Below are 18421 nucleotides of genomic sequence, written 5' to 3'. Positions count from 1 at the left end.
AGTAAATACTGTAGAAATGCATTCAGCTTCAGCAATACAAATGTTCTTATTTTGGGTCTAAACAAGTACTTCCTGTACTACTTGTATAACAACACATATATAATAAAGTACAGTGGTCATTATTTGAACATTTGATTATTTTAATTGTACTAAAGACGTTGCTGTAAAACAGGATATAATTTTAAGCCAGTCTTTCAAATTAGTATTAATTTCAAACATTCAGATAACAATGTACATGTGTATTTCATAACTGAAATATCTTTATTTCAATGCACATATAAACAAATACTGAAATCAAATATATAGGCTAACCATTCAAATATAATTGTTTATTTTTATATATCCATATTTACAAGATTACAAAAAGATTACAAAATTATGCTATAAACTTGCCTTTGCATGTTTGTCATTTGGCGACCTTTTTTTTTTTTTCTTGGGGGGGGGGGGGGGGGGGGGGGGTGGGGTGAAGAGAGATAGAATATCAAGAACTGAAAATTCAGCTTAGTAAGCATGATTTTTTTTAATCAGAATGTTCGAATTGTCTTAAAAAGCCGTATTATCCATTTTTACCCAATACTTCCCCAAAACATTACCTTTTAAGACATTTTGTTTAGCGGCCATCTTGGAATTTTCGTACTCTTACTAATATCAAAATAACAATTATCTGACTTAAAATAATCATCAGTGTAGCAAAGGTACCCCCAATTAACAGCTTAAATGTTACATTTTAGGTTTAGTAAAAATATGAAACAACACAGAAATATCAAATATCAATTCTAGGATACAAACGAGATAGGAATAGCTAATACTATCATAACTTTACTATTTCAAATGCCGAAACATTACATCATTTTAATTTAGTAAGTATATGGCGGCCATTTTTGTTTTGCCATTTTGAAGGTGAAGGACTCAAAATCCAGCTTGGGAACCGACAAATTTGGATTCAGCATACCCAAATTATGTTAAAAATTTTGCTTCCCACATTTACCCAAAAATGCTCCTAAGGCTTTAAATAAGGCCTTTTTTTTAGAAATCCATCTAGACTAATATGCTTGCAGCCGGTTACATTTGTTACAGGGCTATGAGAATGTCTGCAATGCAATACAATGGCAACATTTGGCATTCATGTTCTGCGCTGGAATTAAGACACATAATACATGTACTATTTTACTTTATTACCCTCCTGGTGAAGATATAGCGGTGTCATACAAATTTCGTACGCACCACCAGGTGCGTATTACAAACTGTATTTTGATTTGTCAACAGGGAATAGTCAATTTCGATTGGTTGGACAGCGACCTTATTAGCATAACGGGACTATTTTTTTCATTCATAATTAATGTCAAGGTCAGTAACATCCACAATTTTTACTACAAATGTCATTCATTATAAGTTGATGTAAACTGGACCGCGCGAGAAATATTTTTAAATAAAAAATAAAAATAAAAGAATGAATAGAACAATAATTAAACATATTCATTTTATTTATTATGTGGATTTTTGGTCTACAAATTGTTATTGTCAGTTGTGATTTGTGAATTCATCATTATTAAGGTCTACGACAGTCACTTTTTGGACCCTTGTTTTGGCTTCGTACACAATAAATGAAACATATCCAACGTTAATTTTTTCATATGATACATTTGACAAAAGGTAGTTTTTTATTTTTTTAAACTTAAACTTAATATTTTTTGTAGAATTATGAAAAAGTAAAATATACCGACCTGTAAACAGCGTTGTTTGCTTGTTGTAGAAATTTAACAGGGGTCAAGGTTAATAGACCAGTTTTTATTTTAATGTGGCGATGCATTGTAATAATATAGCTAATTTTGAATTTGAATGACGTCAGAATTCCAATGACGTCACTTTGCACCTCCTTACAATAACCACAAACTGGGTACATGACGTTTCCATTTTAAGAATGCTGGAAAAAATTGAATTTTTTTTTTCGAACATTACTGAAGCACCTGAATGTGTTTGAAGAAAATTCTGTGATTGATAAATTGTACCTTTTACGAAATATGGATTTCAAGTGAAATTTCGGTAAGATATGCTATATTTATTGTGTACAAAGAAAGCCAAAACAAGGGCGCGAAAAGTGACTGTCATCGACCTTAAAGTTATAACTTTAGTTTTCCCTGAACTCAGCTGCTTTTGCAAGCTACACGTTTTTAACTGCAAAAACACTTGTTATTCTCTTATTGGTTGGATTTTTGGTCAACAAATTGTTATTGTCAGTTGTGATTTGTGAATTCATCATTATTAGCATAACCAGTGGGGTAACGGGAACATTTGTTTCTTGGGGGCGTTTTATTAAAATATGGAACTATGCATTAGTTTTACCCATTTTTCACCCAATATGAAAATAAACATATATTGATGCATGTACCTTACAGCTTTCTTTAAATTAAAAAATGAAACCCGATGAAAATTTATGGGGAAGTACGTCTACACCACTCCCCTGAAAACGTCACTGAGAAGTAGCGGAAGTACAACGAACTATTTCTCAATGCGGCGGTACGTAGTCGTGCACCGGCTAGTTATGCAAATCAACATCCGGTCTTGAAATAGGCTACAAAATTGATTGATTGATTTATTTATTTTTCATAATTTGCGTGATTTAAAGGAGGGTAATAAATAAAATACCACACTCGTTTTCGCTAGATATCATTTTTACGAATGAACTCGTGAACTTCCCAAACGTATCTGACCTCACTTTCGTTCGGTCAGATACGTTTGGGAAGTTCACTCGTTTCGTAAAAATGATATCTAGCGAAAACTCGTATAGTATTCTATATTTATTCCTTAGTCTCATTATTATATAGTGTAAGTGTCGGGTACTCGGGTCCGGGTCGAGTTTGACCTTCGAGTACTCGAGTCCAACATTTTGGACTCGTGGAGGCCCTATATAGGTGCAAAATAATATTATATACATATATATGGCGCCGTTCAACAATTACGTAACGCTTTAAAGTCCATGCACTTTGTTAATGATTACCTACTCTCCTACTTTAAATTACTAATATATATTCCTCACATCTGCCAAGACAGAAATCGTGAGAATTTTTTTTACAATGCCACAGATTCCACATACCAAATTGTAACCATGTCATCTATATTGACTTCGCTGATATCTCGTAGGACAAAAAGACGTAATTCCTCGTCATCTGCCAATTTACTTTATTATGGAATACTCTTCAAGAGGGGTGGAAGCCTTTTAAGTATGTGACGTAATTAATGCGACGTCATCACGATTGCCTTAGGTCTCACAGTGACTACACAGATCACTTCCGGGTTAGAGTTCATTGATCACGGTTCACTATATTTCCTAATTGTGACACATGTTATGGTTCACATATTCACTTCTAGGAAATGGTGAAGAATTAAAACAATATGTATGTTTAATGGTAAGCCTTCTGGCTGTATTTTGCCCATGTTATTTTGTAACATTGTGCATCGACCTTTTGGGACATGTGTGTATAGTGCAAGACACAGTCGGAGTGAATCGGTTAATGAACCATCTGTTCGGACCGGTACTACAGCCAGATGCGGCCATATAGCAAAAAAACTCAAACTGAAATGTTCTCAATTTTGGAGTGAAAATAAATGCTAATATAATGTATGTTCGCAATGGTGTATGTTGTTAGTGCCAACGAAAATCCGTTCTATTGACAATCTTCGTTTGAAGTTGGGCAATTTAACATGGGTTTCAATGGCAGATGGCATCTATCTAGTGAGGCCTTATACCACAATCAACGCATGCCGTGACGTGTTGGATTCATCTATCTAGTGAGACCTTATACCATAATCAACGCATGCCGTGACGTGTTAGATTGCGTCACATCCTTCCATCCCACCGTTCAATAATTACGTAACGCTCAAAAGCCCAAAACTCATTGTTAACAACTACGATAAATTACTCACCTACCTTTAATTGCCATTAGATTTCCCTCACATTTTGTCCAGACAAAATTTTGTCATTTTTCGTCTTTTGTCATCTTTTTAAAATTATTTTTTTCATTAATATTTGATTTTTTTTACAGAATACTTTTTAAGAAGGGTGGAAGCCTCCGAACAATGTGTCGTAATAAATATACAGCATACGCGCATAACTCGTTCCGTCAGGTGGTGCACTGGTGGCACCTAAGTCTGCGCACCTAAGCATTTGTGTTATATTTTTAAAGTTAAAATATTTCTTTAAAAATATCTGTTTCACCGCCACAGTACAATGGAACAATAAACGTATTACAACTAAAGTTATTTTAATTTTAATGTTTTTTAAACTCAAGTAATGAGCACATTTTTAGTGGGACCCCCCTGCATTTACTGGCCTGCATGACGGCACATAAGTCTGCGCAGCAAACAGTAAAACAACCACTTCTGTCGCTAATGTTTACATAAAACAGAAACAAACAATGGATCCGACTTTTATAAGTTCTAAATAACAAACACTTCCTGTTATAGTCTGTTTCAGAAACATTTAGATTGAGATAAATATAAATGGTGTTCCATGCTCCTTAGTTTGGACAACACAAAATGACAATATAAAAAAGCCAATGTAAAAATATTTGATCATTATTCAACAAAAATTATTTTATTAACTGTAAATGTTTGTTAGACATATAGGACAATCAACGATAATTTTGAAACAGACTATAGCTAAAGTAGGGCATGCTGTAAGTGCAATCTTCAAAGTCTTTGTGTAGCCATTTTGCATTGTGTCACTCGGAGGGAAATTCAAAGTATGCTTGGATGTTTACGTCAACAGATAAAATAAGACATTCATTTCATGTATGGATTCATAAATTACAATAAGGTATGCATTGAAGCTTCTATGTAAATTTATGTAAGTTGATATGCAAGGTTGATCATTACAACGTTGACAGACACGTGTTGACAGGTGATAGAAAAACACGTTGATCGAGGCTGACAAAAGTATACTTTTAGTGCATTAATTCAGAGGGTTTTTTCAATAAAAGTGTTATCGACCAGTTTTATACATATATTCACAATCAAGATGTGTTGTTTTAACAACGCTTTGTGAATTAAATTAACGTTGTTTGTTTGTTTACAAACATACCCCGACACGCCATTAACGTGCGCAGACTTTTGTGCCGCGCAGACTAATCACCCATACACCAGGAACCGAACGTCCGTGGGCAAACAAACACACGCAAGCACACACGCACACCCACACACACACACCCACACACACACACGCCCACACACACAGACACACCCACACACACACGCGCGCGCGCACACGCGCCCACACAGACACACGCACACACACACACAGACACGCACACACACGCCCCCACACACACACACAGACACACACACACACACACATTTATGCAGCGTATTTAATGTCTCTCTTGCGCTTGCTTTTAAACGAGTATAGCCCATATCAGATTCCATTGTTTGGTGTGGGCTTTTTTCTTCTTTTTTTTTTTTTTTTTTTTTGGTGGTGGTGGGAGGAGGGGCGTATGAATCATTTAAGTTCGGTTTGCTGTACGAAGGAGAGTCAAAGTGTTATAGAAATAACAGAAATGTATCATTTTGTGTGCGATTCAAAAGCAATAAGAACACTTTTTTTTTTCGCCTTCGAAAATTGTGTGTCCTAGGCCTCATCGTAGTCGGCCAGTGCACTAATACGGCTCTGAATATTACTGCAAGACTCGGCCTACACCGTCCATAAAAACATAATGGCGGCCATTACGCCGTAAGCGTCGGGGTTTTTCTTTTCTTTTCTATGGTATAGAATAGTAGGCCTACAGATTTACAGTTTTATTTGTTTCTGAAGGTTTTTTTTTTAATTCTACACAAAACTGGTATTTTTTGTTGTTTACAAAGGACTTTTACTTTGTTGCTTAAGTCAAACCATATTGAAACGATTTACAAAAAATAAAAAAATAAAAATAATAAATTAAAACAAAACTTTAATGGAGGCCGACTTTTTGTTTGTAACGTTTCTCAGTCTGTTCGATCTCGTTAAACTACATAAATTAGGCTATGTGCCACATAAATATAATCATATCATTCTTGAACTATAAAATAACATGTACTATTATTTTATTTTATCCTATTTAAATTGATTGAGTAAACTTACCTCAAGATAAAAAAGATGACAAAATTTAAAGCTCTTTTCTTCGGAACGCGGCAAATGTGACGTCATTGGCATTAGGTGGTCTGCTTAATCACTACAGTACGCGACACAACACGATCGACATGTTAAAAAGTGATTTCATGAGTATTTCAGACACGTTGTAAATTGTACATGAACACGAATTCTTATATTTCTACTGACACCGCACTAATCTGTATTAGTTACCACGGCATTTCGTAGCTAGTCTGTTACCAGAGAGAGAGAGAGAGAGAGAGAGAGAGAGAGAGAGAGAGAGAGAGAGAGAGAGAGAGAGAGAGAGAGAGAGAGAGAGAGATATTTAAAATTGATGAAAATAAACACCCAGTGCAGGCGCGTGCGCAGGGGGGGGGGGTGGTTGGGGGTCGAACACCCACCCACCCTTGCTCAAGGCGAAAACAATTTTCATATCCCGATGTTTTACATTCCTGTGAATGTGGTCAGAAAGCAGCTCGGCTAGCCAGCAGAAAACACCTCAGAATAGCCCTAGAAGGGGTCCATTTTTCAAAATTTTCTGGGGGAGGAACATTTCGGGCAAATCAACTCCTCCAGCCCCCCTAAATCAAAGAGTCCCCATACGCCCATGCCCAGACCCCTGCCACGGGCTTCGCGCTTGCGGCGCTTGCTGTGTCGGGCTTTGCCAGACACCTCGATTCCCCCCCCCCCCCCCCCCCCTGCAGTGGAACACACTTGGTATTTTGTTAAGAGGAATTATGACACACACAGTCGTGGTCTAAACTATGTAGGGTGAAGTTCAACAAGGCTGAGAGAGACAGCTGAGTCGCCCATTCTGTGTGGTGTTAGGATTTCTGTATTACTTTGGGAGAAAACCCTGTACAAGGCAATTTTCCATTATCATTAGTCCATACCTGTGACGTCACACTATTTTTCTAGGTGTAGATTATTTTTCAAGAATCAACCTATGTGAAACAACGCAATTTAATTAGTTTTGTAAATATGCTTTGCCATTTTAACCAATATTTTCATCAAACAGAAGTTAATTTAGCTGTCACGTAATTTCATGAAGCAATTATTTTTTCACGAATCTACACCTCCCCGTAGGCCTACATTCTCCGTTACTTATTTAGTAGCCATAAACAAGTAATACTATTAAAGAACACCAAATTATTTGCTTTTAATATCCAAATAAAAATATAGAATTTAAAATCTTTAAAAAAGTTAGATTTTAAAATGGCATTAAAACCCATCAACCACTTTTAGAAGCGTATAAAAACAGTTTATATAATTATTATATATATTATTATATATATTGTAAATGTTTTCAATACAAATAAAAATAATCTACCTTTATTACGATGTTCCGCTAAAAGATGTGTGTCCAACCGACTGGACACATCAATGTTTATCGCTATTGCATCTGTGATCTTCAGAATACCATTAGTGTTCAAATCTAAAGTCTTCATGTCTTTTCACATCATAACACTTCATGTCTTTTCACATCATAACAAGTGTTAAACTGCTTTGTTTGACCAAGAAATAAATAGTTTTGTCGATTTAGTTGCATATTTCTGCATCACAACACACCAGCGCGGTCATCTTCCTTATATAACCAGTATTACATAAATTCAGGATTGTAAATTAACATGAAAACCATGGTCGCCAGCAGAGCCAGTTGAAGAAATATCGTACAGGCCCTTCTCATATTCAACTAGCCAACTAAATATCACACTGAAATTTAAGTGCGCAGACAAATTCAAAACTAGAATGTTCTTTGTTAAACAATAGCCATGTTCTGACCATATATACTTCGTTTGCGTCAAAAGAAAACCGATAATAAATAAATCAATAAAGTTAAAATTCATATAAAAACATGTTATTAAGTTGTAAACCCATGCCAATTAAAATCAATATTTATGTGGGGGGGGGGGGGGGGGGGGTGTTAAAAAAGAAATACATTATAAATTAAAAAAATTCTTTACAAATTACCATTAAATTATATACATATTAAATCTTATTTCTAATACAAAAAGTGAAGACAAATGTTAGAACAGCCAAGGTATGCAGCGTGACTTGTATTGTTTGTGAAGTAAAATATAAAGCAGTAGAACGATAATAATGTTACAACTGCACGTGCTTTAGTCAACTAATCTGGCAGTAGCAGTCCTCTTTGAGACGATAATAATGTTACAACTGCACGTGCTTTAGTCAACTAATCTGGCAGTAGCAGTCCTCTTTGAAACGATAATAATGTTACAACTGCACGTGCTTTAGTCAACTAATCTGGCAGTAGCAGTCCTCTTTGAGACGATAATAATGTTACAACTGCACGTGCTTTAGTCAACTAATCTGGCAGTAGCAGTCCTCTTTGAAACGATAATAATGTTACAACTGCACGTGCTTTAGTCAACTAATCTGGCAGTAGCAGTCCTCTTTGAAACGATAATAATGTTACAACTGCACGTGCTTTAGTCAACTAATCTGGCAGTAGCAGTCCTCTTGGAGACGATAATAATGTTACAACTGCACGTGCTTTAGTCAACTAATCTGGCAGTAGCAGTCCTCTTTGAGACGATAATAATGTTACAACTGCACGTGCTTTAGTCAACTAATCTGGCAGTAGCAGTCCTCTTTGAGACGTTGCAAGAAAGATGGGATTTATTGTAAAGGATATCCTCGGGAGTGGCTGTCCTATAAACGAGGCACTAGATAGAGATCGGTGGAAGCACACATTAGTTTGTCCAATACTCGTTCAAGTGTGTGTGTGTGTGTGTGTGTGTGTGTGTGTGTGTGAGTGAGTGTGTGTGTGCGCGTGTGTCTGTGTGTGAATGAGTGTGTGTATGTGTGTGTGTGTGTGTGAGTATGTGTGTGTGTGTGTGTGTGTCTGTGTGTATGTGTGTTTGTGTGAGTATGTGTGTGTGTGTGTGAGAGAGTGTGTGTATGCCTGTGTGTGTGTATATGTGTGTATGTGTGCGTATTTGTGTGTGTGAGAGTTTGTGAGTGTGCGTGTGTGTATGTGTGTGTGTGCGTGTGTGTATGTGTTTGTGTGCTTGTGTGTGTGAGTGTGTGAGTGTGCGCGCGTCTCTGTGTCTCTCTGTGTGTGTGTGTGTGTGTGTGTGTGTGTGTGTGTGCGTGTGTCTCTCTCTGTCTGTGTGTGTGTGTGTGTGTGTGTGTGGATTCGCAATTAGCTCGCCTATTGTTCGTGGTTGTTCATTTGGTTTCTTTCTTTTATTTATTTAATAATTTCACATAACTATTTTAGAAACACACGTTTTTATTATGTACAGGGCCCGTGGAGTGTATTTGAAATTGGGGATGAGGGTACTATCAGTTTGAACGTCGGGGACACACTGTGCACTTGGGATTTTTAAAAAAATTACTATTATTTGTTTGTTTTTTGACTTGCATTCGGGCGAGTCATGTCAGCACTTTGAATTTCCTGTGCAATTTTTGATTGTTCGAATTTTATATTTCAAAAAGAAAAAAAAGTATTACATTTGGAATAGGTGGTCTGTTTTAATGAGTTTATGCAACTCGGTTCTGAAGTATATCAATATTTATACATAGCTAGTTTTTATTACTCTTTCTACCTTTCAAATGAACACTAAATTGGCTGTTATGGAGTAAAGTTTACCGCGTAAGCGTCAAGAACTGTTGTATCAGTCATACATATTGGCAAATTCACCCGTGTCTGTAGCTAAAACATTTAGTGGATTAGAATACAGCCAGAGCTTTTCAAAAGAAAACTGCCCAGTGTTTTATCAAAACATAGGGGGAGCAACCACACTATCTACGAGTCTAGTTTATGGGACGACGGACAAATATAAGATATGATGGGGGGGGGGGGGTCTCATGTCCCCTCCTGAATAACCCAGTGTTGAGTGGGTTAAGTTGAATCTTCATTTATTTGCTTGATTTAACCTCGTTTTTACGACTGTTTAAATGTTACCACATTCAGAAAGTCTATCTGTAAAAACAAACGACACATTAGCACGTTTATCCATAACACACACACACACACACACACACACACACACACACACACACACACACACACACACACACACACACACACACAGAGGTAGGAACCTGGGAGGCCGCAGGGGGTGGGGATGCTGTCCCACACTTGGTTTCGTCCTACTCCATATGTGAATGTCACAGACTCATATTTACTTTCCACGTGCAAGATGCAGGTCCGTGTCAACAACATGAAATCTAGGACGAACTAAACCTGGGTGAACAGGAGCAAGGGCGAAACAACATAGGGTTCCAAACGGTTTCAGGGCGAAACGATCCAGATTCGAATCAAAGATGGCAGTTATTAGTGTGCACGTGCAAACGCAGCACTGTTGAAAATCAACAATCTATGCAATGCTAAAAGCAACAACCACATAAGGGTTTTGTTTAAATTGTGCTCGTGTTTTGTTTTGTTTATGTTTTTAAATTATAGTGTCTATTGAATTCCTTTCACCTAACCGAGCACTACCAATGTAGGCGTATACTGACAACGAAATTGGCCGAAGTGTTCGAATACATTTTTTATTTTAATAGACTGGTTACCCCCACATTTCCACAAAAATCACGTACTGGTTTGGCTGCATAGTATACATACCATACAACTAGTCAGTTGAATTATTATCAAAACTAAGTTTTTGGTTATTTTACAAACATTTATTTTGGACATTCCGAAATAATTCACTGTAACAAATACGCGACATACAAGCTTTTGACTTGCCCGACTGTGTTTTCACTCGTCTGGGCCGACCTAGCAGCGCTCAATTTTTACGGTCGTCCGGTCGTCTGTGACGACCTAATATTCAGTCGGGCAACTTAATTCTATGATACTAGTTGCCCGTCGGACGACTGACTTTTGTTTAAACACCAAAAGGCGAGTTGTGTCGCATAATATTGTGCAGTTTCCTTGCCCACAATCGCTTTTAAACTGTCGTTATCTAGAGTAGAGGGGATGATTTTCCGCGATCACGAAAAACACGGACGGAATCGCGGAATTTAGTAACTAAATCGGAATTCGCGATTTTAAAAAAATAACCTTCAAAAGTTGTATTTCTGGTTCAAGCACCATTATAAATCTTTTTGGTAGTTTTAAGATTCAATATTAATAATATACGCATATAGTGTTTTTGTATGCCAACTTTCGTATGCTTAAACACTTCCAGAACCGTTCATTCTCGGAAGTTACGCTGTAAGCTTGTAACAAAGCATGTTGACTGTTTAACCGTGTCACTTTACACAGTAAAATTTAATTTGAAATATAATAACTAATACAATTTTAGAATGTTGATTATATAACAAAATTTCTAGTATGTTCAATTTCAATATTTTTTAATAATACTTATTACGATTCGTAAGCATAACCGATTTACACAACGCTTTCGTTGGAAAATATAATTTCGTAAAACTCTGGGCATATTCGTTAATCTGTCTGTACGGAAGCAATTCACATTTATAGTCCGTCCCACAGGAAACACCTTTTTTCATGCTATGGAATTTACTACAAGTTATTTATTTCTGAACCGATTGTTTTCTAAATTGCACACAAAACAAGCATTTTACTTTTCTTCTTACTGGTTTATTCTAGTAGCACATGTAGCACGTGCTACGACCCCGCGCTTCAGGGGGTCCCGCGGGGAGTAATTGTGTACATTTATTTTCCCCAGGTAATTTTTCCTCTCTCCCCGAAGGGGTTGAAAAAATATTTATCTTGGGAATTGGGCCCCGCTGTTATTTGTGCTATTGGCCCTGCGAATCCTTAAACTGGCTCTGAATACATAATTCTAAACTTTTTTTTTCTTCTTTTTTTTCTTAAAAAGGCCTTCATTTAAAAGTTATAAAACAATGTCGAAACTGTAAACGATCGACAGAACAGTGCTAGTGTCGGTTCACTACCGCTGGCCTATATCCAGCTTGACCCGACCACGTTTGAATATGTAATTTGTGCACACGGCACGCTAGTTAGGCTACATAAAAACATACATGTGTAATCGGGTGGGTACTAGTAATTCTTACTTGTGCACTTTTTTTTGTTTTGGTTCACGTTTTGTAATCATACTGGACCAAATAAAATGTTATCATGTATTTATTGATATATTTTTTGGCAACTAATGTAAGATTACGAACAATGCATTACCAAGTTCTTGTTAATATTTTCATGAAAATAGCGGGGTTTGTCAAATGTGTTTTGTTTATGAATCTTAACCATAATCCATTAAAAGAAATGAAACTGAAAGCCACACAATTATGTATTGTTTGAATTTAAGGGAGAATGGATCTCTTTATTTTTATTAAATACAAACAATAATTAACAGTAATTAAGTTTGTAACTTTGTTTTAACTGCGGCTTATGTACGGACGAAGGTCGAAACTTTGTCTAAAACCAAGTGGTGCGGTTTATACACCAATAAGTGTAATAGGCCAGAAAATATGGTACATCACTTTTTTAGTCTTTATTAGTGGCAAGTAAACATTACTTTTCTTCTTTTTTTAAGTTTGTGTCAACAAAAATGTTTACAGGTATTTAACAAATAGCAATAGCCAACAAGCTCAGAGCTGGAACAATAAAACACAAATGGATATAGTTTATAATAATAAAACATGACACTAATTAACACATAAAAAGGAAAAAAACACCCACGGAATTTGCAAAAATCTGAAACGGAATGTGGCAAAATCTGAAACGGAAAATCATCCCCTCTACTAAAGAATCAGTCGAAATCACGTGGGTTTGTTTGCCACTCGGAACTCCTCGGCCGATTCCGTGAGACATCAGGAAAAATCGTAATCAGCTGAAGTATTCCGAATAGTAAACATTCCAGTGCATTCGATTGGAACATAGAGTGCATTCGATTAGAAAATAGCTGATGTCGCCAAATCACAACAATCTTAAGCAATTAGGCCCTATGTGTACATGTGTATAACTACAAACATTTAAAAACATTATTAAAAAGTAATGTATTTTATTGTCAGACAGTACATATTACATTTTACATTGACAACATATTAATTCCAAACCTGTTGGTTGCTGTTTCATTGGAATATAAATATAACTCTAGTTTCAAAACACGCATGAAATCAGGGCAACCAATTTTTTGGAGGGGCAACCTCAATGTGAACCCATACTTGCCCTCAGGGCAAGCAACCAAAATCCTTAAAATTGAGCACTGCCTAGTGACCGTAAAATGCACACCATGTAATCACCTAAAATATTTCAATGAAGTGTGACGTGAACTTTTGCCAAGGATAAATGGGATATCCAAGAGTACATTTCACACACACACACACCCCTCTCTCTCTCTCTCTCTCTCTCTCTCTCTCTCTCTCTCTCTCTCTCTCTCTCTCTCTCTCTCTCTCTCTCTCTCTCTCTTTTGTTAGTGTTTTGTTAGTGGGTTTGTTGTTTTTTTTTGGGGGGGGGGGTCCTACTTTAGTGGCCCACCCCTCAAACTTCAGATTCAATAATATGGTTCCTTCTGGCCTGTTTATGTTCATTATATAAATTTAATAAACATAATTATGTGCATTAAATATTACGGATTGATATTTAAGCTTTGTGGGTTTTAAAACAAACCCCAACATAATCTTAAATTATTTCATCGACCATATATTTGTAAACATGCAGTCAGGCGCGTCTGCAGGGGTGGGTTTAGGGGGGTCGAAAGCTCTGCCAGCTTAAGCAAATTTTATTTTTTGTCAATACATTTTCGGGAAGCATAACTCGACCCGCCTAAAAACTTCGCTTGCTACAATCTAGACCCCGCACTGATAACCTTTCTGCCTACTCTTTTTTAATATATATGTATATGTATATGTATATGTATATGTATATATTTAATCCTTATTTTAATTATATAATTACTATATTATTAAAATAATAATAATAATTAATTTAACAGGGCAAGTGTATAGGCTATCGCTTGAGGTGCTTGCGTCACAGGATCGAACCACCTCGGTGGATCCTATCAACTGATTGTGTTTTTCTCGTTCCAACAAGGGAAGCATAACTCGATCCTCCTATAACGTTCGCTCTCTAGTCTAGACCCCGCCCTGGTAACATTTGTGGACACGCGCCTGGCGTTCTCGTTAACTTGAACACCAGACCCCGTGCTTATAAACCTTAAAGTCTACACTTTAATGAAGTCCAGACTTTAACGTCATAGCAACGCCATTCAAATAGCATTACGTTAAAGTCTAGACTTGAAGTTTTATAAGCACGGGCCCAGTTTAACATCCCGATTGATGGCTGTCCAAGAAACGATCTCTACATCAGATCTTCTCCGATTCGGGCTGCACGCGCGTTCTGACAAACTGCTTGGCCACAGTTACCATGACGACTACGGGACGGTGAAAACAAACCGTTTAGTCCAGTCAAATTATGGTTTAACCCGCAACAAATTGCAACAGAAACACTTTTAAAATGAATTCTGTTGCAATTAGTTGTGGGTTGACCAGCTAATTTGATTGGACTAGTTATTCGTATGGGACTTGATGGGAGCACTACATGAATGTCATTAATTACGGACTTCTGTCCGTGCAAATTTAAAATGCCGAAAACCTGAGCAGCCTTTAGCAGTACAAATCATATTATGAACATGAAAATGGATCAGTAAGGAGGTGGTGATTACTAATCGGTGGCAGATTTAACGCAACATAGGACTATACTTTATTCTGTCCCATCTTCCCGAAAAAATTTTTTTTTTGGTTTGACGTAAGTAGAAAAGTAAAAGTGCTTTGGAAATGACCCCAAAAACAACAACAACAACAAAAATTTGTTTTTTGTTTTTTTAAATTGTGTGCAATTTAGAAATCAATGAGCTCAGACCGGCCTCGGTGGCTGAATGGGTAGGTGTAAACCACTTGCACCGACCAGTGATCCATAACTGGTTCAACAAAGGCCATGGTTTGTGCTATCCTGCCTGTGGGAAGCACAAATAAAAGATCCCTTGCTGCCTGTCGTAAAAGAGTAGCCTATGTGGCGGCAGCGGGTTTCCTCTAAAAAAATCTGTGTGGTCCTTAACCATATGTCTGACGCCATATAACCGTAAATAAAATGTGTTGAGTGCGTCGTTAAATAAAACACTTCTTTCTTTCAATGAGCTCAGAAATAAAGAACGTGTACTATATTCCGTTGTATGAAGAAAAGAAAAATGTTCTCTGGAGGATTATAGGACTACATGTTGTTTTGGTTTCTTTCCTATTGCATTAACAGGTCATAATTTTTACTCATATTTTTGGTAACATTTTGTAAACAAAATGTTATAAGTAGTATCAGGGCCTGTATAGAGCCGTGACCTACTTTCCGTGACCTTGACCTTGATGACGTCACGGCCTTGTCACGTGACCTCGTCCTACTGACCCGGCCCTGACCTACTTAGACTGGCCTACTGTGCCGTGTGCAACCTCCTACTGACCCGGCCCTGACCTACTTAGACTGGTATACTAGCCCGGCCCCGACCTACTTAGACAGACCCCTGACCTACTTAGACCGGCCCCTGACCTACTTAGACCGGCCCCCAACCTACTTAGTCTAGTCCTGACCTATTTAGCCCAGCCCCGATCCGTCGTACTTAGCAATGCCCGTGCTATCCTGTCTGTGGGAAGTGAAGGATCCCTTGCTACTAATGGGAAAGTGTAGCGGGTTTCCTCTCTAAGACTGCCAAAAGTATGTTTGACATCCAATAGCTGATGATTCATAAATCAAGGTACTCTAGTGCTGTCGTTAAACAAAACCACTTCTAAGGACTCGGCCCGACGCGAGGTAGTGTGTTTAATTTTAGCGCACTGAATGTTGAATGGTTATAACTGTTTACATCCGGGAAGCGGTGGTACCCTTTTTTTTATTGTTGGTGGCAATACTCTTAGGAACTAGAAGTTACATTCTTAAAGACGTGAAATAAGAAATGATTTAAATAGGTGTAAAATAGAATTCTCGTCCCACTATGTCTCCCGTGCTAGCGCATTTACAAGATTATTAAACTATTTTAACATACCCAAAGAACGCGCTTCGCCGCTCGCATATATGTATATGTGGTTTAAATGACAGTCTTTGTTTACATGTGTGAAGTAGCCAACTGCGAACGAGTGGAAGGTACGCCGTTCGTATCTGAAGTGGGCAAATTACTTTTTTTTCTATTATTTTTTTAAAAATTAATAATTTATAGTTTATTTATTTGTTTTTATTTATTTGTTTGCTTATTTATTTATTTATTTATTATGTTACTAATTTTTTTAAGCAGCCTCCTTTCACATTTGTACAATCAGCCTATATATCATCGTTGGGCGGGGGTCTGTATAGGTAGCTTGTTTTGAAATTTAACATTTCATGTTTAAACGTTAGTTTAATTAATTTATATTAGATTTTAGGGTACATATATATTCACATTCATATATAAAGACATTTACGCTTTAAAACTGTACCATGTATACAGAGAAGATTTAAAACTAGTATGCCTTTTGAGGTGTATTGTGATTTTGTTTTTAGTCAGTATATGTGGATGTAGCCTATTAAATATACAGAGATTGTGTTGTTCAATGGTTCAATGCTACCCATCATGTACACATCTAAAAATTTTGCAACAGGTGATCAATGTAATTTGCATGTTACCCACAATTAGGCATGACTGATATACAGTGGATTTACTTGACATATGTTTTTCCCAGTATCCACAGTGAAATTTGAAATTTTCAAATCATTGGCAATATATATTGTAGTGAAAACAAAACACAGTGCCTACATCCATCCGTCCATCGTTTTGAGCGGAGAGACACTGGTCATACCTATCACACACATTCATTCAAACACTCCTGTCATTTTTTTTATTTTTTTTTACATACATTTTTTACATACATTTTTGAGGGTACTGAGTTCCTTTTCCTAAGAGTTTTATTATTATGAGTTAGTTATTGAAAGTTTATTTATTTGTTTTTATTTATTTATTTGTTTATTTATTTAATATGTTACGATATTTTTTTTTCAAGCAGCCTCTAATAACCCTGTGGGGACGGGACGTAACTCAGTGTTCCCTTGATGTGCCGTCGGTCTGGGATCGATCCCCGTCGGTGGGCCCATTGGGCTATATCCAGCCAGTGCTCCACAACTGGACAACGGCCGTGGTATGTACTATCCTGTCTGTGGGATGGTATAGGATCCATTGCTGTTATTCAAAAAGAGTAGCCCATGAAGTGGCGACAGCGGGTTTCCTCCCTCAATATATGTTTGGTCCTTAACCATAGGTCCGTATAACCGTAAATTGGCCTCGGTGGCGTCGTGGCAGGCCATCGGTCTACAAGCTGGTAGGTACTGGGTTCGGATCCCAGTCGAGGCATGGGTTTTTTAATCCAGATGCCGACTCCAAACCCTGAGTGAGTGCTCCGCAAGGCTCAATGGGTAGGTGTAAACCACTTGCACCGACCAGTGATCCATAACTGGTTCAACAAAGGCCATGGTTTGTGCTATCCTGCCTATGGGAAGCGCAAATAAAAGATCCCTTGCTGCTAATCGGAAGAGTAGCCCATGCAGTGGCGACAGCGGGTTTCCTCTCAAAATCTGTGTGGTCCTTAACCATATGTCTGACGCCATATAACCGTAAATAAAATGTGTTGAGTGCGTCGTTAAATAAAACCTTTCTTTCTTGTATAACCGTAAAATAAAATATATTGAGTAAATAAAACATTTCCTTGTAAAATAAAGATTAATTGAACATAAATATTTTATTTTGTTTTAGTCATAGGAAAAGAAAGACATATTTGTCTCGAAGAAAGGAATATTTGTTAAGAAGAAAGGCATGTGTTAAGGAGAAGAAAGGAATGTTTGTTAAGGGAAAAAAGGAATGTGTGTGTGTGTGTGTGTATGTGAAACACCTCAGCCCATTGCTTTGAAGAAAGAACGCGTGACTGCAACTCAACGCTCCAACCTAGCCTATGATCTTTTAACTGCATTTTAAACACAAGTATTTTCCTAGAGTACAGACAACCAGTGTATTATGTCTGGTATATCAAAGGTCGTGGTATGTTCTGTCTTGTGCACACAGCTCTTGCTACTATAAAGTAGCGGTAGAAATATCCAATCACAAATCTAGTCATAGAGTAAAAACACAAAAAACAAACGCAATTGTTTGGTTTTTCATTTATTTCTAAATTACAAATCACTGACACATTAAGGGCGACATGTGAATAATATTAGTGTTCATTTCTCTTCATCTTCGTCCTCATCATCAGTATCATCATCATCGGTATCGTCGTCGTCTACTTCGTCCAAATATTCGCCGATCCAGGAACGATACTGATTTAATTTAGAACGAATCTGTG

At 37.1% G+C, this 18421-nt stretch overlaps 1 protein-coding gene across 2 annotated transcripts in view; it reads right to left on the bottom strand.

The window, feature by feature from the left end:
- The window catches only part of LOC121377204, a 61320-nt gene extending 55107 nt beyond the window's left edge, over positions 1-6213 (bottom strand). For both annotated transcript variants that reach the window (XM_041505111.1, XM_041505112.1), the window contains exon 1: positions 6113-6213. In XM_041505111.1, the coding sequence (XP_041361045.1) occupies positions 6113-6184 (72 nt within the window). In that variant the 5' untranslated portion in view covers positions 6185-6213. The remainder of the gene's footprint in view (positions 1-6112) is intronic.
- Positions 6214-18421: the final 12208 nt, after the last annotated feature.

This window comes from Gigantopelta aegis, chromosome 7 (assembly GCF_016097555.1).
Source record: "Gigantopelta aegis isolate Gae_Host chromosome 7, Gae_host_genome, whole genome shotgun sequence".
NCBI classification, from domain to species: Eukaryota; Metazoa; Mollusca; class Gastropoda; order Neomphalida; family Peltospiridae; genus Gigantopelta; species Gigantopelta aegis.
The sequence above is the reverse complement of the archived record's forward strand: the minus strand, read 5'-3'. Positions and strand labels throughout refer to the sequence as shown.